Source organism: Zootoca vivipara, chromosome 1 (assembly GCF_965207765.1).
Source record: "Zootoca vivipara chromosome 1, rZooViv2.hap1.1, whole genome shotgun sequence".
In the NCBI taxonomy this organism is placed as follows: Eukaryota; Metazoa; Chordata; class Lepidosauria; order Squamata; family Lacertidae; genus Zootoca; species Zootoca vivipara.
In genome coordinates this window covers 119030481-119052085 of record NC_142582.1, presented here as the reverse complement: position 1 = coordinate 119052085, position 21605 = coordinate 119030481, and the positions used below count along the sequence as shown (strand labels likewise).

The 21605-nt window shown below is 45.3% G+C and overlaps 1 protein-coding gene across 9 annotated transcripts in view; it reads right to left on the bottom strand.

Moving 5' to 3' along the window:
* SLC25A47 (solute carrier family 25 member 47) overlaps window positions 1-21605 on the bottom strand; it is a 34529-nt gene that overhangs the window by 7510 nt on the left and 5414 nt on the right. Inside the window, exons 2-6 of one of the 9 annotated variants that reach the window (XM_088655522.1) lie at window positions 15607-15750; window positions 4344-4480; window positions 4119-4162; window positions 3539-3610; window positions 1770-1952 (exon numbers count right to left, since the gene is read on the bottom strand). In XM_088655522.1, the coding sequence (XP_088511648.1) occupies window positions 1770-1925 (156 nt within the window). In that variant the 5' untranslated portion in view covers window positions 1926-1952; window positions 3539-3610; window positions 4119-4162; window positions 4344-4480; window positions 15607-15750. Of the gene's footprint in view, window positions 1-1769; window positions 1953-3538; window positions 3644-4118; window positions 4163-4343; window positions 4481-9117; window positions 9352-15606; window positions 15751-21605 lie in introns of those variants that run through there. The other 8 variants (XM_088655561.1, XM_035105931.3, XM_088655549.1 and 5 more) reach the window with 8 other exon arrangements.

Here is a 21605-nt window from a genome sequence, read left to right as displayed (position 1 = left end):
ATGAGGGCCAACCAAAGTTGTTGAGCTTTTTTTTTAGGATTTAACCATTTAACCCCAAAGCTGTTGAGATTTTTTTTAGGATTGAAGTTGCTGAGGCTTTTCTACAATACTGAGCTTTGTTTGGGATTTTACCCCAGGACATATACTGCGGGGGGGCTGGATTAAATCGGCCGACGGGCCATATTAGGCCCCCGAAACGGACTCTGGACATGCCTGCCTTAGTGTATATAGATCAGAGGTTTTGCTGCAAGAGGCTAACATGCATAATCTTCTGGAAACTACTTACACAAGTAATACTATCTTGTTGCCCTTGTTGTTGTTGTTGTTATATATAAAATTTATATGCCACCCTTCATCCAAAGATCACAGGACGGTTTGCAACATTAAAATACACAATGAAAGCACAAAAGTAGTGTACATGACAACAACAAAATGCTGAGGGAGAGATGATATAACACGGATGTTTTCCACAGGGATCACTTTTGATAATCAAGAAACTTCAGTGCTTTAAGTATAATAACACGTTTCATGAACACCATTATTGGTCTGTACCAGGAGAAGCCAATGCTGGTGCTCTTCAAATGCTATTGGACTAAAATTCCCCTCATCTGTTAGCACTGGCCATATTGGTTGGTGCTCAATAACTAGAAGGCACCACTTTAGCTACTTCTGCATAGCAGAATCTGCCCCGGCTGCAGCAAAACATGCCTCTCCCATATCTGTCTCTACAGCAGGCATCCCCAAACTCAGGTCTCCAGATGTTTTGGGACTACAATTCCCATCATCCCTGACCACAGGTCCTCTTAGCTAAGGATGATGGGAGTTGTATTCCCAAAACATCTGGAGGGCTGAATTTGGGGGTGCCTGCTCTACAGCCACACCAATGGTTTGACTTCATCTCCAAAGGTGTACTCCTCCATTGTCTCCCAGGACAGACAGGTGCCAACCCTATTCCACTTTAACCTTTATGATTTCCCCAAAACAATCCTGGGAACTGTAGTTTGTTAAGGGTCTCCTAACAACTCCCGGGAGCCACAACAAGCTACAGTTCCCAGGATTCTTTGGGAGAAGGCATGACTTTTAAAGTGGCATAAGTGCTTTACCAGGACACCCCGAAGACCAAAAACGCCAAAATTAATTGACTTGCCTTTTTTTTTAATTGATTGTATTGCACATATACATAAATCCAAATGCACAATCTTAAACCAGAAAAATACAAAATACAAAAGCTTATGTAGAGAGAGCAAAAAAGAAAAGAATAAAAGCAGAAATGCCAGAAAGGAAGAAAGACGTAAGAGATATAAATATATGCCTTTCGTAAGTACATTTAAATCTTGAAAAGAAAAGAAAAAGAAACTGAAAAAGGGAGCATACATAAAAACAACATTAGTTCATTCTTCAATAAACTAAGACATTTCAAAAAAAAAGAAACACGCTTATTATGGACTTCCACCAACTTCACAACAGTTTGTTATTTCTAATTAAAGTCTACCTGTCTGTATTTCAATAAATCCCTTATCCCATTCAATAAATCCCCAAAGACCAAAAACGCCAAAATTAATTGATTGACTTGCCTAAGACCTAGGGCAAAGCACTGCCTTTGACGTTCCTGCCAGACATCAATTCCGCCTTTGAAATCCCAATAATGTATGGCAGCCCTAGTTTTACGTATAGAGTGTGGATCTGGCCTTCTCCCAACTGGATTGAATTTGTGCCTAAACTTTCCTTCCTTGCAGTTAAAACAAAGCATCATTTCACTTGTAACCTACCCGGATTGCACCAGTAGCAGCTGCTGCAAAAGACACATCTACCTTTGATGGCTTTCTGTCTGCAGAGCCATATCGAAATCTGCAGATGTTATAAAGGATGTTTTTGTAGATGCCAAAAGAGAACGATGTAATAAACGATGCAGTTATGACAGTCATCGACACCCCTCGGTAGAAACCTGGCACCTGGTTTGCATAGAGAAGTGAGAAGAAAGTGTTAGCCAAGCTAATCTTACCTAACCTTCCCAAGTATCCATAATATGAAAGTCACAGCACCTGGTTCTTTTCTTTGGCTTTCTAGTAATAAGGAAATTAATTAGAATAAAGGACACCTCACAGTTTGTCTTCAGGTTTGGTACTACAGTGGTACCTCGGGTTACGTACCTAATTCATTCTGGGGTGCGGTACATAACCCGAAAAGTACGTAACCCGAAAAATCGTGAAAACACGCTTCTGCGCATGCACAAACTGTGCAGAACGCTTCTGCGCATGCGCAAACAGCACAGAACACTTCTGCACATGCACAGAACGCTTCTACACATGCACACGCAGCAAACCCGAAAGTAAACGCTTCCAGGTTTGCGCCGTACGTAACCCGAAGCATACGTAACCCAAGGTACGACTGTAATCAAAGAAAAGGAGAAGATGATAGCTCTGTCGGTAGAGAATGACTCGCTTAATCTGAGGGTTGTGGGTTCAAGCCCCATGTTGGGTGAAAGGTTCCTGCATTGTAGGGGGTTGGACTAGATCAGGGTTTCCCAAACTTGGGTCTCCAGCTGTTTTTTGACTACAACTCTCATCATCCCTAGCTAGCAGGACCAGTGATCAGGGATGATGGGAACTGTAGTCCAAAATCAGCTGGAGATCCAAATTTGGGAAACACTGGACTAGATCCTCATGGTCCCTTCCAACTCTACAATTCTATGATTCTATGAAACCTCTAGGTCAGGGATGTGTGACCTATGGCCCTTCAGATGTTGTTGTACTCCAAATCCCATCAATTCCAGCCATGATGGGAATGGTAGTGGAGCAACATCTGGAGGATACCAGGATTCCCAGCCCTGTTCTAGGTGCTTACGAGGCCTAATGCACCCAGAACCAGGTTCTTGTTCACGGGTATTCTTAAACACAACCAACCTTAGCCTTAGGACCAAACCCTAACCCTCGATGCAGTTAGCAATTGCACAAAGGCATTTTTAGAATTGGGGACCAAATCTAGATTGAAACATTGGTGTGGGAAATGGATTTTTAACCCCTTGACTCCCTCCCCCCCAATGCTACATCCCTGAACTGGACTGAGAGTCTCTTATTTGTACTGGCGGCAGGTGGAAAGCTCTCATTTGCTGAAATAGATGTGCGAGGAGCAATCTGCTTCAGGGCTGCTGCAGAGGGCAAAGTGTTAAAAATCCCTCCCCTCATTTTCCACCCAGCCCATGTCTGCAATTTACTGTTATTCAGCCATTCACACAACTGTGTGAAATATGCCGTGTCTAGTTAGGCCACAATAGCTCTGTCCCAGAGTCATTGTAATAAAGCCATTCCTTAATGTTGGACAGACTGTGGGTTTTTCTCCTAGGAACTGTAGTTTGCCCCATCAACCTCAATTCCCAGCACCCTTAACAAACCACAGCTCCCAGGTCTCTTTGGAGGAAGTCACTTGCTTTAAATGAGCATTAAATAAGTTTTAAATGTATGGTGTGGATCCGCCCCAAGTCAAGCAGACATGATGAAGCAAATCTACCCTTCATCAACAGGAATTTTACCATACGTACTTTTTCAGTTCTGTATGTATCTCTGATACAGTGCCATATTCCACGATAACTTGTCTGAGTCTGAATCCTCACCTGTTAAATGGGACAATCCATCATTCATTTCATCTTGGGGAAAAGAAACATTTCATTGGTAATTTTGCAAGTGGGTAGGGCCATCAAATCAGCATGAAAAGTGAATTTATTGCACTAGGGCGACAGAATGCTTTAATCCATTGCGCAAAGCTGAATTTATAGTACATGCCTGAATCTCTCCCACAACAGAAGGACAAGATTGGAGGCACCTACAGATCTCACAATATAATTTCTAGTTTGGTCCTGAGAGTATGGTGAAAGGATTGGGAGAAGCTGGGGAAGCAGAAAATGGAGGAGCCCTGGAATTGCTCTTGACAAACCAGTGTTTATTAGCTTCTGGGTAGAGAAACCACTGCAGTGGTGAGAACCTCCCCACACACTTATCCTAGCTAGCTGCTTTCAGCTCTTTAATAGGGTGGAGAAGAGTTCTCTCCATTTTACCTTGTGACTAGGGAGTTGGCTATGCTACTATTTTGATTGTAGTTAAGAAAACTAAACCTTGAGATACCTTGACTGTGTCCAATGGATATCCGACTGCAGCACTAACACCACCTGAAACAGTTAAATTGTAAGTTAAATTTTTAAAAATTAAAAAATTGCACCTTAGAGACCAACTGAGTTTGTTCTGGGTATAAGCTTTCATGTGCATGCACACTTCTTCAGATATAGAGTGGCGGGGAAAACCCAACCAGATGGGCGAGGTAATAATAATAATAATAATAATAATAATTACTGAAACAGAAGTCACCAGACCCTTATATATAGTGGGAGGGTGGAGTGGGGTTTTTCTCAGAAGGGTAGTAGGAGATGGGTGATTGACTCAATGGGTATGGTAAACCTGTTGACGACTGTTAACGACTGCAATTAGTCCTACAGGAAAAAACAAGGGATAGTATGCAGATGACCAAAAATAGCTTTAGCATATGTAATGAGACAAGAATCCAATATCTCTATTCAGACCAGGTCTCTCCATAGTTTTCAGTTTAGTAAAGGTAAAGGGACCCCTGACCGTTGGGTCCAGTCGCGAACGACTCTGGGGTTGTGGCGCTCATCTCGCTTTACTGGCCGGGGGAGCCGGCGTACAGCTTCCAGGTCATGTGGCCAGCATGACAAAGCCGATTCTGGTGAACCAGAGCAGCGCACGGAAACGCCGTTTAGTAATAAGTTGTAATTCAGCAACTTCTCTTTCAAGTCTATTTCTTTAGAGACCAACTAAGTTTGTCATAGGTATGAGCTTTCGTGTGCATGCACACTTCTTCAGATACACTGAAGCAGAAGTCCCCAGTGTATCTGAAGAAGTGTGCATGCACACGAAAGCTCATACCTATGACAAACTTAGTTGGTCTCTAAGGTGCTGCTGGAAGGATTTTTTTGTTTGTTTGTTTCGACTACATCAGACCAACATGGCTACCTACCTGTAACTAAGTCTATTTCTGAAATTCTTTTGTAATAAGACAGCTGCTTTGAGATCCTGTGCTGAATATCCTGGGAGATTGAAGTGTTCTCCTACTGGCTTCTCTGTCTTGTGATTCCTGATGTCAGATTTATGTCCATTTATCCTTTGGTGTAGGGTTTGGCCTGTTTGTCCAATATAGAGAGCTGAAGGGCACTGCCCTTTATTTTGACTGTGTCAGACCAACATGGCTACCTACCTGAATCTGTAAGTTAAATTGTTTCAGAAGTGATACATTCATCTCACAGAGAACCAACTTCAGTAAGACTAGAAAATTTAAGACACATTCGCTTTGCGCTTAAGCCAGGTATGTACATTTGAGACAGCCGTTGCACATGCGCAAAATGAGCACATATGCACAGATGGCAACGTCATGAACAGGAGTTCCGGCAGGGCTGAAGGAGGAGAACTAAAAAGTGCATTGGGTGAAGACATCTCTACTCCCTTCTCAGATGTGTACAGCACCATGCAGATGTGACTTAAAACACAATGGGGGAGGGGGAGATAACCTCATGGCATTTAAAGCTGCTAATGTGAACATACCCTTACTTGCAAGTAGCGCCTTGCAATGTATAGAATTGCACCATTAACCTTGTCAAACAATTCCGCACACGGTCCATCCACCAAAACACCTCCAAAACAAAACCAAAAATATACTCTGAAATTGGGAGTTGTAGGTCAGCAGTAGTCAATGTGCTGCTCTCTAGATGTGGTTGAAGTACAGGACACATCATCCCTGATCGCTGGCCATGCTGGCTGGGACTAATGGGAATTATCGTACAAAGCATCTGGGGGCGCCAGGTTGGGGAAGGCTGCTGAATGAGGGCCTGGGCATTCAGATCTCTCTGCTACACCACAATATGCATGGTTCATGCTTAGCTGCCAAGTATCCCATTTTTCGCGGGAAACCCCCAGATTTTAATCCGTTTCCCGCTCTTCTCCCGAATGGAGAAAAATCCCGGAAATCCCCTGGATTTCCTACCTGCCAGGGAGCCTTCATTTTGGGTGCCGCTCTTCCCATGTGTGGGCACCGGAAATTGGGCAGAGCGGCACCAGAAGTCGCTTCTACGCATGCCCGGCGGCCATCTTGGTGGTGGCCGCCGCCATGCGGCCACCACCAAGATGGCCGTCGGGCATGCGTAGACGCGACTTCTGGTGCCACTCTGCCCAATTTCCGGTGCCCACCCATGGGAAGAGCGGCCCTGGAAGTTGCTTCTACGCAACTTCCGGTGCCGCGCCGCTGCTGATCCCACATTTTTTAGTGGGAGACTTGGCTGGTATGGGTTCATGCTGTACAACAAAACACTGCAAGTACAATAAAGGGTGTGTTGGTGTGCAGTCTTTAAACCCATAAACTGGTATAGCCAGGTTTTGAGAATTGTGTCTACTAAGCTCACATCTTATAGCATTGAAATGGGTCAGGGAAGGGATAAGGTTGATTGACAAATATAAAGAATGGTAACAGTACACATTCTTTGTACTTCCTTAGCAACAAATCCTATCGCTGTATATATTTACAAGAATACAAATATGTTTATGTGGTTGTTTGGTGGGAAAATGCCTTTCCACTTAGCACATTCAAAGATTCAAATGCATAACATTTTAAAGAGAACTATACATAAATAAAGGGAGGGGGATGTGAATTATAATATACCGTATTTTTCACTCCATAGGACGCACCTGACCATAGGATGCACCTCAGTATTAGAGGTGGAAAACAAGGGGCGGGGGAAAATATTTTTCTCGTTTTCCTCCTCTAAAAGGCTGGGAGGAGGGGTGGAAAGGGGCTCCTGTCCATCCCTCCTCTTGCCTTGCTGTAAAGCAAGCAGACCTTGAGGACAGCCTCAAGAAGGAAGGAAGGAAGGAAGGAAGGAAGGAAGGAAGGAAGGAAGGAAGGAAGGAAGGAAGGAAGGAAGGTGTGTGAGAGAGGAAGAGAGACAAGGAAGGAAGGGGTGGAAGAGAGAGAGAATGAGGGAGGGAAGAGAGAATGAAGGAAGGAAGAAAAGGGGGAGAGAGAGAATGAAGGAAGGGGTGAAAGAGGGAGGAAGAGAAAGAGGGAGGGAGGGAGGGAAGGGGTGAGAGAGAGAAAGAGAGGGAGAGAGGGAGGGAGGGAAGAGAGAGAAGGAAGGGAGGGAGGGAGGGGTGTGTGTGTAGGCAACCCCAAATACAACAGCTTTCCTAATAGGCTTGTTTATGTGGAAAGCAGCAAAGTTAATAAACTGACTACTGTTCTTACAGAGAAGGGAATATTGCTGTACCACAATCAGAAAATTGTGAAGGACCATAGGGGTAATTATAATGCAAATACAAACCTCAGATGTGGTCATGCTTCTCATGTGGTTAGGTTTTTGCAAGCTGCTTTTCATCCAGACATCTGTACCCACATTTTACTCTACAACCGGTTTATTATGAGTTTGCGGGTGCCGACCTCCCCTAAATTCCTGGGTCGAGTAGGTGTTAGTATTAAATCAAGGCTTGGGGAGTTAACCTGGATGCCAGACTTCTAATCCCTGGCCCCAGTTTCCCATGTTCAGGAGTTCACCTGGGAGATGGGCCATTGAGAGAACAAAGGAAAGATAATGGGCCATTAAGAAAGTGAGGAGAGGGCAAATGGGTGGGGCCCCTACTTCAGCTCTGAGATAGAAGACAAAGACAAAGCTTGAGGCAGAGTTTAAGAGTAAAGACAACAAGCTGAAGACAGGATCAGAGCATGGTGGTTTATTTCTGTTTGAATCTAAAGCTGTAGCTATGGGAGAATCAAAACTCTATTGGGGTGTTAATGCTGCGAACCCTTGCATTGTAGGCTCAGGTTGTATATATGTGTAAATAAACTATATATCATAAAGACACCACAGTCTCCACTGTGCCTCATTTCCAAAAAGAAAAACGAACCCAAGTGAACACCGGGAACCCCTGGAATCTTGCACCACTCAGAAATTGGGGCAACATGCAACATTCACATTAACCTGCACTTCCAAATGAATCATAGAATCATAGAGTTGGAAGAGACCACAAGGGCCATCCAGTCCAACCCCCTGCCAAGCAGGAAACACCATCAAAGCATTCTTGACATATGGCTGTCAAGCCTCTGCTTGAAGACCTCCAAAGAAGGAGACTCCACCACACTCCTTGGTAGCAAATTCCACTGCCGAACAGCTCTTACTATCAGGAAGTTCTTCCTAATGTTTAGGTGGAATCTTCTTTCTTGTAGTTTGAATCCATTGCTCCGTGTCCGCTTCTCTGGAGCAGCAGAAAACAACCTTTCCCCCTCCTCTATATGACATCCTTTTATATATTTGAACATGGCTATCATGTCACCCCTTAACCTTCTCTTCTCCAGGCTAAACATACCCAGCTCCCTAAGTCGTTCCTCATAAGGCATCGTTTCCAGGCCTTTGACCATTTTGGTTGCCCTCATGTGCTTTGTGGTACTTTGCATAGATTCTTGTGTCACCAAAAGTAGGTGCCTGAAGCTGTTCAGGGTTGTACCCAGTCCATAGGTCAGAACTATAAGGTATTAGGATCTTGCTAAAGTAATGCAGAGGGACCCAGGTGGCGCTGTGGGTTAAACCACTGAGCCTAGGGCTTGCTGATCAGAAGTCGGCGGTTCGAATCCCTGTGACGGGGTGAGCTCCCATTGCTCGGTCCCAGCTCCTGCCAACCTAGCAGTTCGAAAGCACGTCAAAACGCAAGTAGATAAATAGGAACCGCTACAGCGGGAAGGTAAACGGCGTTTCCGTGTGCTGCTCTGGTTCGCCAGAATTGGCTTTGTCATGCTGGCCACATGACCTGGAAGCTATACGCCGGCTCCCTCGGCCAATAATGCGAGATGAGCGTGCAACCCCAGAGTCGGTCACGACTGGACCTAATGGTCAGGGGTCCCTTTACCTTTACCTAAAGTAATGCAATGCCTGCTTCCACCCTAGTTGTTCCTAGGTGACCACTGAACATGCTCAATCCTCATTGGGCTGTTTGTGGGGTGGGGTTGCCCCCTTGGCTGCTCCCCACCTACTTCTGCATATCTTGGGATTCATCCAAATGTGTTGATACTTACCTCTCTCTTTCCTTAACAGTGGCCTTCTTTCGGGTCCAGCCCTGTCGACGCAGCAGCAGCACCGAGTTTGCTCTTAGAGGGACAGAGAGAACACAGTCCCAGTGTGACACTGTTGATGCTGAGGCAAAGCGAAGGAATCATTTGCCAAGCCAGACCCATCAACAGAGCTCTTCTGGACACCAACTGACCTTTGCGAGTGCTCCAAGAGCAGCAGTAAAAACATGGATTTAGCATTCTCCAGGGACTTCCAGACTCCAGATATAGCAACTCATAGACGCGTCTAGGGCCTAAAATAGCCTCGGGGAGATGGAAGCTCAAAGCTGCTGCCACAGCTGGAGAAGCAAAACAAACAGGCACAATGGCAGGTTGGCAGGCCTTCCTCAGCCCCAATGAATGAAACTTCTCCACTGCTCAGAAGGAATTCTATTTACAGCATGAGCCTAAGCGTGTTTACTCTGAAGCAAGTCTTACATGGGGGCCCTCCAGACATCCTGTTCATTGTGCATTCATGATTGTTTCACTAAGACAAAGCACTTGCAGGCTTTAGATTAGAACTAAGATCTCTATTGAGTTCTGTGTGGGCTCACATGCTGGTCTGCTCTGGGTAAGCCGTATGGAGAGGCGTGATCCTCTCCATCATTTCCTGTCCCGGTCTCTCCACTGGGCTCTATTACTCATGGTGCCATGGTGATTTGAACTCAAGGAAAGGAGAAGGAGGCGCAGGGCGGAGTCCTGGCCAGACCGCCGGAACCCCGTGCTCACTTGCGAGGCTCCGGGGCACCGCCTCCTCCTCCTCTGCTGCCTGACGACAGCCGCCGCTCCCTCAGAGGACAGCGGCTCGGCGGACAGCTGCTGAGGGGATTCCTGTAGCTGAGGGAGAGGAGGAGGTGGAGGAGCCATAGGGCTTAGTGGCTGGTTGCACCCCGCCAGCGTCCCTGAGAGGCCAGCGCCCTGGCGCAACGAGCCACTAGGCCCTATGGGAAAGACGCCTCTGTTTCTACTGCTCCCCAATGTACAAGAAACATTTTATCTATAATAAATCACAACGTTAAGCAAAAAATGTGTCTGGTTTAGGGTGGATTCATGTACAGTGGTACCTCGGTTTACAAACACAATTTGTTCCGGAAGTCTGTACTTAACCTGAAGCGCACTTAACCTGAAGTGAACTTGCCCATTGAAAGTAATGGAAAGTGGATCAATCCGTTCCAGACGGGTCCGCGGAGTACTTAAACTGAAAATACTCAAACCGAGGCCTACTTAAACCGAGGTATGACTGTACTGTAGTTTTCGCTCCATAAGACGCACCTTTTTCCTCCTAAAAAGTAAGAGGAAATGTCTGTGCATCTTCTGGAGCGAATGCATGGTCCCTGGAGCCAAATTGCCCAGGGGCAAAAGGTAGATTTTAGTTTTTTTTAAGAAAGAGCTAAAGGCTAACAAGGGGGAAGGAGGGTGTTTAAAGGAACCCGCTCAGCAGCTGATTGCAAGAGATCAGGGAGGGAGATAAGAGACGCTAGCTCCCTTCCCAGCCCGGCCCCTTGCCCAGGCCTCCATTGTTGTGTTTCCCCATCTGACATGTGACTGGCTGATTAGATTATCTGTCTGGAAACTGTACAAATGGCTCCCTTTCCTTTCCTAAAGAAGCTGCAGAACTGTGAGTTGAACCCCATAAAAACAGGATTTTTCCCCCCTTTGCAAGGTAAGCTCAACAACTTTGAACTGATCCTCAAAAATGGAGCTTTCCGCCTTTGCAAAAAAGCTGCACAACTGTGAGCTGATGCTCAAAAAAATGGGGCTTTTCCCATTTGCAAAAGAAGCTGCACAACTTTGAGCTGATCCCCCCAAAAAACCAGGGCTTTCCCCCTTTCCTCCTCTAAAAATTAGGTGCGTCTTTTGGTCGGGTACGTCTTATGTAGCGAAAAATACTGTAATCACCCCTACCCTGCCTGTGGTGCAGTCAAAATCATTTGCCATTTGAGTAATCTTATTTTGACGGTGTACACACTCCTACGGTATTTATTCTGTATCTAGTGCGTTGCCACATAATGGTAGACACAGTCGGTGTCTGCTCTGTATGTATCTTGCACTTTTTTAAAAAAATGAAACACCACATTTTGATGTGTTTTCCTCAAAACCAGCTCCCACCCAAGTCGCTGGTTTAAACCGCAGCTAGGTTGTTCTTTTTCCTCCATTTGGATGGAAGCCCTGCAGGTGCTTTAATCATTAGACAAAGTAATTTACAGAGGAGGTTCTCACACTCATTGAGCCTCCTCCCTTTCTCTAAACTATGTTCAGTGTCCCAACAGGAAGAGCATGTTCCTGCATAGAGCTTCTCTAATTACTTAAGACTGGGCTTTACACCTTCATCAAAAGCTCAGGATGTATTATAATTCATATCCTAATCTCATTATTAGCGCAACATCCTTGCGAGTTAGTCTGTGGAGGAGGCACGCGTCTAGTTCTAGAACCTGGGAGCTTGGGGATATCTGCTTGTATACCAGGTCTGGAAACAGGAAAGAATAAGAATAAAAACATTCCAGACCGTCCAGACCTTCTGCTGCTCCAGAGAAACGGACACGGAGCAATGGATTCAAACTACAAGAAAGAAGATTCCACCTAAACATTAGGAAGAACTTCCTGACAGTAAGAGCTGTTCGGCAGTGAAATTTGCTGCCAAGGAGTGTGGTGGAGTCTCCTTCTTTGGAGGTCTTTAAGCAGAGGCTTGACAGGCATATGCCAAGAATGCTTTGATGGTGTTTCCTGTTCAGCAGGGGGTTGGACTGGATGGCCCTTGTGGTCTCTTCCAACTCTACGATTCTATTATTCTAAGTGCTTCCTTAATACAAGAGGGCCAGATCACAAAGAATCAAAGAATTGTAGATTTGTAGAGTTGGAACGGACCCCAAGGATCATCTAGTCGAACCCCCCTGCAGTGCAGGAAACTCCGCTAAAGCATCCATGACAGGTAACCATCCTGGTTGTATAGTTGCTTATCTCCTTGGCTCGGGGGTTTCATGACTTACACATACCCTCCAACATTTCTCTGATGAAAATAGGGATGACCTAAAGAAAAGTGGGACATTCCAGGATCAAATCAGAAACCAGGACAGCTTGTGTAAATCCGGGACTGTCCCTGGAAAACAGGGACACTTGGAGGGTCTGAGATCTGTCGATTATGGTTTCCCGCACTTTCTCACAGTCTCTTCTAATCTTAACTTCAGTTTGCCAGATTTCTGCTTTAATTCCCTTTTAAAAAAATTAAAAAATGCTATCCTTGCTATCTAAATGCAGAACTGTTAGGCTGTTTTCAGGCTTAGCATTAGGTTTTTATTTTTACTGCTGGGGTTTTTAAGGCAGCTCTGGATTCAATTGCATTGTAAAAGAGGATCCATGATACATATGTGGTGGAGTTGTCCTAACATAAGTAACTATTGGAATTATATCAAATTCCAATAGTTACTTATGTTAGGACAACTCCACCACATATACCAATGAAGAACTTTAAAATGTACTAAAATATACATTTAGGGAAAAACCTGAAATATTTTTTATTAAATATAATTCCGGAGAAATTAAAACAACAAAGAGGACATAACTTATGTATGGATTAGTAGCAGCGAGGATCCTAGTACTGTAGTTCGAAATTGGAAATCAGGAAAGATACCGAGCATAGCAGACTGGCAAACGCTGATGGCAGAGTATATACAATTGGCAACAACATCTGCAAGAATAAGAGGGCAAACAAGACAAAAAGCAAAGAAAGAATGGGAGATGTTTAAAGAATATTTACTGAAAAATGGAGTATTGAAAACTCTAATAGCAGGCCTAGGCTGAACCTGGTTTAAAATACACGAAAGAAATGTTAAGTAGGTATTATATTCATGAATGTGCGATAATCTAGGAATAATATAAATTACAGATGGAATAATTGGAAGAACGATTTTTAAAGTTTTTGTGCTATTTTCTCTCTCTCTTTTTTCTCTTATTTTTGTTCTACTTTTTCTTTTTCTTTATTCGGTGGGGGATTTTTGTATATCGTCTGGGCAAGTTTTGTATTTTTGATAAATATAGAAGAATTATGTATTGCTTGAACTTATGCTTTTTTAAAATAACAAATAATTCTTTTTTTAAAAAAAGCATTGTAAAAGATACAGTATTCTGTACTAGCATAAATAGCACAAGAGAGTCCTGAAGGCAATTTAGGCTTTCCCTGCGGTATCCTTCTCAAACCTGTTGCATGCCAGAAGGTTTGGATTGCAACTCCCATCAACCTTGACTTTTGGGCCAGGGAAAGCCATGTCATGCAACTAGGTGCCCTTAATCTCCTTCCTTTTTTCTGAATGGCACCATCCCAGGAGCACCGCCCTGTGTGATCCTTCAGGACATGGATGTCAATCAACTCTAAATCCATAATCTCTCAATGGACAGAAATAACCACCTGGAGGAAATAGCTAAGGGCAGCTGCCAAAATATAGATCTGGAACTGGCGCAGGTAAATCAACAAGGCACTCAGTCTGCAGCCATATGCCATGCTCATCTAACCCTCTCTAGTAAAGATGAAGCATGCACATTTCACTAGTTCTTCAGAATCACAGTCACCGAATACTTTTTTTTTTTTTTTGGCCTTGTGCAATCTTACAAGTTACAAGATCAGGCCTTGGCCCCTTGCCAAACCGCTTATTTCAGAGCCAGACTTCACCAGGACAAGCCAGAACAAAACTCAGCAATGTGTGTTTGTTGAATGCACACCTGTATGGCAATACTACACAAAGTAAAACCTGGCGTGTAGCAAATATCCACAGGTTTCCTTCTTCGGAAAGGCGTGCACAACTTCAGAGTGCACACGCCAGACCTGAGCAGGTGGCCTGTGCCTTTTGCCAAGGGTGCACGGAAATTCTGGGGTGTCGGTTGTTGCCTGGGTCCTCCTTTGGAGCTGATGAAGAGACTAATGGGCAACATGTCTTAGGGAACCCTGGCATGTTCTCATTGTATGATGTTTTGGCACTGTGGATCCCTGCAACTTACATGCATTGGAGATCTGTTATGAGATGGTCCATTTGTGAAGAGTTGTAGCTCACTGGTATAGCGTCAAGCAGAACGTCCCTGGTTCAATTCCCAGCATCTCCAGGCAGATATAGGAATAAATGCAGCCAGAAATCTTGGACAGCTGCTGTTTGCCAGTGAAACTAATCTCATTCCTCATCTTTGTCTCCCCATCACCAGCTCCCTTGCTTGCCTTCTCCTTTTCTCTCGGGAATTGCCTCTCCTTCATCCCCCTAGTCCATATGTCCCAGGGCACATTTGGAAACCTAAGAAACTGGCATGGGCACCACAAAATACCCATTGCACAGAAGAAATCTGGAGTTGCTGAGAACCCCCCCCCCAAAAAAAATCCACCAAATTGCAAAATACCCCAAACAAATAAAACACAAAACAGGCATTCCCCCACAACTAAACAACTCTCCCGCAAGACAAAAACAGGGGGGGAAATATCTGGAGGGGCAGCAACCTTGGCTGGCATCAAGGAGGAGGAGGAGGAGAAGAGGAGGAGGGGGGAGGAGGAGGAGGAGTTTGGATTTGATATCCCGCTTTATCACTACCCAAAGGAGTCTCAAAGCAGCTAACATTCTCCTTTCCCTTCCTCCCCCACAACAAACACTCTGTGAGGTGAATGAGGCTGAGAGACTTCAAAGAAGTGTGACTAGCCCAAGGTCATACAGCAGCTGCATGTGGAGGAGTGGAGACACGAACCCAGTTCCCCAGATTACGAGTCTATCGCTCTTAACCACTACACCACACTGGTTCTCTACACTCACACTTAGTCTACACTGGCGAACAGAGACTATCAGAGGGTGCCATGGTGCCCATGGGCACGATGTTGGGGATCCCAATCCTACTCCATATCCCTCATCGTGCCCTGGTACATGTACTTGAAATACGGTAACCATGTAGTCTCCCCTGCCCTAGTTCCTTGCTTCCATTTCCCACCTCCTTTGTTGTTTCCTTGTGTATCTCATTTAGATTGTAAGCCCCTAGGGGCAGGGACCTGTCATACAGGTTCTGTGCAAACTGCCTCATGCATAAGATGGCACTCTAGACATTAACACAGGCACACATTTAAGTTCCTGCCCCTTTGAGATTCTGCTTCAATCCCCCCCCCCATCAGTCTCTCTTTCGATTCACACCTGCGGCTGATCCCTCCTTGTCTTCACCTTTCTCTAGGGGCTCACCTTCAGTACCACGTATATGCAATTGTACGGAAAGAATATCCGATTTGCGGTGGGTTCCTGGAATTAATGACCCCGCCAGCTTTGAGTTCCACTAAGTGCCCCTACGCGCGCTGAACTCGCGTCCACAAAAACGTCCGCCTTGAAGGTCATTTGCCCTCTCCCTCTGGCGTGGGGGACCTGCCCGAAAGTTAACAGCAAGGAAACACTAACACAGCTGTCTCTCTTCATCAGCGGGCTGCTGGGTGGTTTATTTATTTATTACCTCCAATGGCTCCAGCGATGAAATCCATCTGCGCAGAGGGGAGCCAGCTGCCTTTGCTCGTCCCGATTAAAAATGCTTCAGCCTTGGTGCAGGAGGGCAGATAGTCTCCGTCTTTCCAGGAACGAGGGGCCCTTCTGGATGGATCTATGGTGGGGATGAGCAATAGGCTGAAGTTAGGAGCACCGGCTTCCCAGGATACACTTCAAGGCATACGTAACCGAGAGCTGGCAGGAGGAGGCTGGGACTTTGAATCAGCCTTAGGAGTCCTATCGAAGCTGCAGGACTCCACAAGGCATGGCTGAACCACTGCAGGGGACAGGGCCCTCCCTCCTCCTGCCTTTTGCTCTCCAAATCACCAAGGGCAAAAGAGCGTTGCAGCTGAACTGGACCAGGGTCAATTTGCACTCGGGACATTGGGGGTGTCAAAGTTCCAAATCTCTTGGCTCGGCAAGGAGCGACGATGCCCACCAAGCCTTGCTTCCCAGGTCATAGGCAATCAGACGTGAATCTCGCCAGGCCCTCCTCATCCAGGAACACATCACAAGAGCTGAGCGGTACAGCAAATGGTTTGAATGTATGAGGTTCCTTCCAAGGTCAGCGCCCGAGACCTGCAGTTTGAAGGATTTAGCGACGCCTGGAAAGAACTCTCCCTAAGACATTGAAATGCGGCTGCCAGTCAGAGCAGAGAGTATGGGGCAAAATCAGCCCGTGGTCTGACTCTACAGACAGGTTGAGAAAGGTGCCTTTACTTTTATATGTTCTAAACATGCACCCGAGGCCTCAAGCACGAGACCTTTTGACTGCTCCTTCCACCACTCAAAAAGGGGATTGTCACTGGAAAATTAGAACATTTAGGACAACGGTTCATAGACACACATTTCCATAAGCTTTGAATATACAGTGGTGCCTCGCTTAACGAATGCCCTGCTTAACGAAATTTCCGCTTAACGAAAGGTTTTTTCTAACGGAGGTTGCCTCGCTAGACGAATGCGTTTTACGAAAAATTCGTCTAGCGAATCGCGGTTTCCCATAGGAATGCATTGAAATTCAATTAATGCGTTCCTATGGGGGGGGAAAGTTCAAAAAAAATTCAATGCATTCCTATGGGATTCGCTAGACGAATTTTTCATTATAAGAAAAGACCTGTGGAACGAATTAAATTCGTCTAGCGAGGCACCACTGTATGCTACAATATGCATATATTCATACACAGGATTTAAATGTCGTAGAATGAAAGCCAAGTGATTTTCCTATCCAAGCCACCACAGATAAATAGTTTAGGTTAGCTTATCTATTAAGAATATGTTATAATATTCAATAAACAATCAATAATCCCAGATTATCCCAAATCCTCTTCCATTTACCAGCCATTAATTTCCCCAACAGCTTGTTCTTCAAACCAATTAAATTCTCCTTCGATTATCCCCATCTGTTATTTCCCATATAATCTACGGGTAATCTTAAATTAATTTTCCCCTCCACGAATGAATAGCTTATCATTGCTGTTTGGTGGCAGAGATGATTGCTGTTATAAGAAGGGTTTCTGGTATGCCTGCCTTATGAACATAGGAAGCCAACTTTCACTGATGTGGGCCATTGGCTCAGGACCACAATACCTCAAGGACCGCCTCTTTCCATATGAACCTACCTGGACCCTGAGATCATCTCCTGAGGCCCTTCTTTGTGTGCCTCCTCCATGAGGGGTCTGGAGGGTGGCAAAAGGTCTTTTCGGTAGTGGCTCCCCACTTGTGGAATGATCTCCCCAGGAAGCCTCACCTGGCGCTTTTTGGCACCAGGCAAAAACGTCCCTCCTCAACCCGGCCTTTGGCTGATGGGCACCCAATGCCCATTGAAATGTGTTGTGGAGGGGGGGGTTGTTGATTTGTTGCTGTTCTTATTTTTACTATGTATTTTGTGGTTTTTATATTGCAATTTCCCCTTCATGGATCAACGCCTTGTCGTGGCGAAGGGGCTTGAATAACTCAGAGAAGCTATGAGCTATGCCATGCAGGGCCACCCAAGACGGACAGGTCATAGTGGAGAGTTTTGACTAAACGTGATCCACCTGGAGAAGGAACTGGCAAGCCACTCCAGTATCCCTGCCAAGAAAACTCCATGGACAAAGACAACAGGCATATAAAAGTTATGACGCTGGAAGATGAGCCCCTCAGGTCGGAAGGCGTCCAACATGCTACTGAGGAAGAGCGGAGGACAAGTACAAGTAGATTCAGAACTGATGAAGTGGCTGTGCCAAAGCCAAAAGGTCGCTCAGTTGCGGATATGCCTGGAAGCGAAAGGAAAGTCCAATGCTGTAAAGAAAAACATGAGTTTGACCAAACTGCGGGAGGCAGTGGAAGACAGGAGTGCCTGGCGTGCTCTGGTCCATGGGGTCACGAAGAGTCGGACACGACTAAACGACTAAACAACAACAAATATTGCAATTTTATGTTGCAAACTGCCCTGAGACCTGCAAAAGAAGGGCAGCATACAAATTTAATAAATAATAATAAATAATAATAATTGGTCCAACTGGTTCAGTTAAACACCATTTAAAATAATCAACAGTAAAAGTTATTAAACCATGCCAACATCCACAGCTTGGAAGAACATGGCTTCCCTCCCCTGAGAATCCTGGGAACTATAGTTTAAGTGTCCTGGAAAGTGAAGCTCTATTTTGGGATGGGGTGTAAACTACGGGTCGCAGAAATTGCGCAGGGCAGTCTTGTGCTTTAAAGGTACGGTTTGGAAAACAGATTGTTCCGTAGTTTTCCCTAGTTAACACTTAACGATCGTGTGTGGCTTATTAACAAGAGTGTTTCTCCCTTTGTCCCTGAGATGCTGCAGAGTTGCCAAGTCTGGCTAAAGGTGCCTCTTGACATGCATTCCTTTGAAATTTCTTCTGCCTGAAGATGTCTCTCCTGACCAAAGAGCCATCTGGGGGTACATCTGCCCAGTGTATCATAAAGGCACCTCTGGCCTAGTGTTGTTGTTTAGTTGTTTAGTCGTGTCCGACTCTTCGTGACCCCATGGACCATAGCACACCAGGCACTCCTGTCTTGCACTGCCTCCCGCAGTTTGGTCAAACTCATGTTCGTAGCTTTGAGAACACTGTCCAACCATCTCATCCTCTGTCGTCCCCTTCTCCTAGCGCCCTCCATCTTTCCCAACATCAGGGTCTTTTCCAAGGATTCTTCTCTTTTCATGAGGTGGCCAAAGTATTGGAGCCTCAGCTTCACGATCTGTCCTTCCAGTGAGCCTGGCCTAGTGTACCTTTTTAGAATTTTGAAGTGTCAGGCATAGCTCTAGTGGCTTTAGCCCAAATGTAGCAGAGTTTTCCTGCACAGTGCAGAAGCTAGCTGAGGTGGAAATGACTAGTCAGCTAGACGCAGAATAACTATTTACAGGATTTATTAAAAGAAAATAAAAGCAGCAGAGTTTCTGCATACAAAGCAAAGCAAAATAAATCCTCTCTGTCTCTCTCTTCAACCATACGCAGCACTCCTACTCCTAACACCCAACAAGGAACAACTGTGCTAGCATTCCTAGATAACATAGTTCAGTGCTGGTCATTAACCAATCAGAGAGTAGTTTCCAGGCCAGGCAGACCTTGGCTTTCTGCCAAGAGTAAATTGACACTGCCTTGAGTTAATTGTGTGAAGCAAGAATCTGTAAGTTTCCCATGAGAACCAATTAACAGAAACTGAACATACCTAGTATAAAAGCTTGTTCCTGTTCTCCACCTGCATAGCTGCCAAGTTATCCCTTTTTTTAAGGGAAATTCCCTTATGCTGAATAGGCTTCCTCGTGAGAAAAGGGAAAACTTGGCAGCTATGTCCACCTGTGACCCACTGAATAGCCTTGATCACTTTGGCTCATATTGTGTGGGGAGAAAACTTGATATGGATCGATATCCCGTGTGGGATAATTAATAAAAGAATTGGCTGGATCCCTATATCCAAAACATGGGGCTAAACACACTCTCCTGAGAGAGAGAGCTCCCAGCAGAGTTCAAAATCACAGAATCATGCAGCACAGTGAAGTGTGAGGAACATAGGCTGCTAGACCTTTTAAGTATTCTGTTTAATCCACTTACGCTTTACCTCTCTACCCCTCTCACAATGAACAGACCGCACCATTAGTTAAATTTAAATGCTTTACTTACAGACCCCAAAGGTCCGATTCATGCATTATTGCATGCAACAGCAATAAGAACACAGGTAAAAACCTTGTTTTTTACAAAATACAGGAAAATATTTCTGAGCACACGGTCTGGGCTTGAAGCAGTAGATCAGAAATCCTTGCACTGATGGAACGAGGGAGCTGGATACCACCCAGCAGTGCCACCCGGATGCTTGGCTACTTCTCATGTCTCGGACTCTCGCAGCAATGCCCAAGATCATCCTTCCCCCTGTAGCAAAACACTGTTGTGTGCAACGGCTGTCTGCTCCATCCCATGCACCTGGGCTCTGATCCCTCAAGACAAAAGTGCTCATGAGTGCTGGTCCAGCAGTGGTTGGGACTTTGCCTGAGTCCCAGAAATTCAATACAAACAGCCCCTCGTGCATTTGGAACTATGCTTCTAAGCCAGGGGGAGGTGGGTGCAAGGAACCAGCTTGCATGGCTCAGGCTTCCTCGGTTCTTACTTCTTCGCGGTAGCCAAAAGCATTAATAAGTAAAGTTGTTGAATGGGCTCTGAAGGATCTTGCCACAACGCAGCCAAAGATTAGATTTCTTTTCTCTTCTTGAATGGAATGTGTGTGTCACCCTTCTGCAGAGGCCACGTGGATCTTCTCAGTATCAATAGCTAAATGAAACCTTCATGTATATAGTGTTACCGAAGCTGCTAAGCAGGCAAATATTAGGCGCTCTTCTGCATTTACCTACCGTATTTCCACTGATACATGCAAGCTCTGTGCATTTGGAATTAGACATGTGCTTCTATGCATTCCTCTCCAAGAGCCAGTTTGTCCTGTTCTGGGCATTAAGCTGTGTACTCTGTTTCAAGTGTCATGATCCTGAAGCGAAATATATCCTGACCAACCTATAGGAACTTTCAGAATCAGTTCTGAAAGGCTGCAGAATTCTGAAATGTTGCAGAATCAATTCAGAAATGCTGCAGAATCCATTCTGAAAGCTCTGAATGAAAATTATTGCACCCTCAACTGCATTTGGGTTTCTAGCTGCATGAAGAAGAAGAGGAGGAGGAGGAGGAGGAGGAGGAGGAGGAGGAGGAGGAGGAGGAGGAGGAGGAGGAGGAGGAGTTTGGATTTGATATCCCACTTTATCACTACCCTAAGGAGTCTCAAAGCGGCTAACGTTCTCCTTTCCCTTCCTCCTCCACAACAAACACTCTGTGAGCTGAGTGAGGCTGAGAGACTTCCAAGAAGTGTGACTAGCCCAAGGTCATACAGCAGCTGCATGTGGAGGAACAGAGACAGGAACCCTGTTCACCATATTACGAGTCTACCGCTCTTAACCACTACACCACACTGGCTCTAGTTAGTGCCTGAGTCACAATTTGTATAAGGACAGAGTGTGCTCAGTTTCCATACTTAACAGCCCAGACCTTATTAAAAGAGCTTACTCTTTTTGCATGGAACAGCCTCTTCTTCTCATTCGTCCTTCGGCAGGTAATGCGTCACTGCATCCTTGTTTCAAGTGCTCCTAGTTTTGCACCTGTTCGTTCCTGAACTAAGGCAAGTTCCCAAATGATTTGCCACTCCGTAGTGAATAAGAACCACTGATTCCCGTGCAGAAAATGCCACTGATACAGGGTAAAAGCAAGGGGCAAAGAACATTTTATGTTCATAGGGAACTACCTTATACTAAATCAGACTGTTGGGGTCCGTCTAGCTGCATGCTGTCTACACTGGCTGGCAGCAGCTCTCCAGGGTTTCAGAAAGGGAGTCTCTCTCTCAGCCCTACCTGCTTGGTTTCAGTGCTGCTTTTTTTTTTTTAGTATGAGCTGGCTGACAGGGAATTTGTGCCTTTGGAAAAAC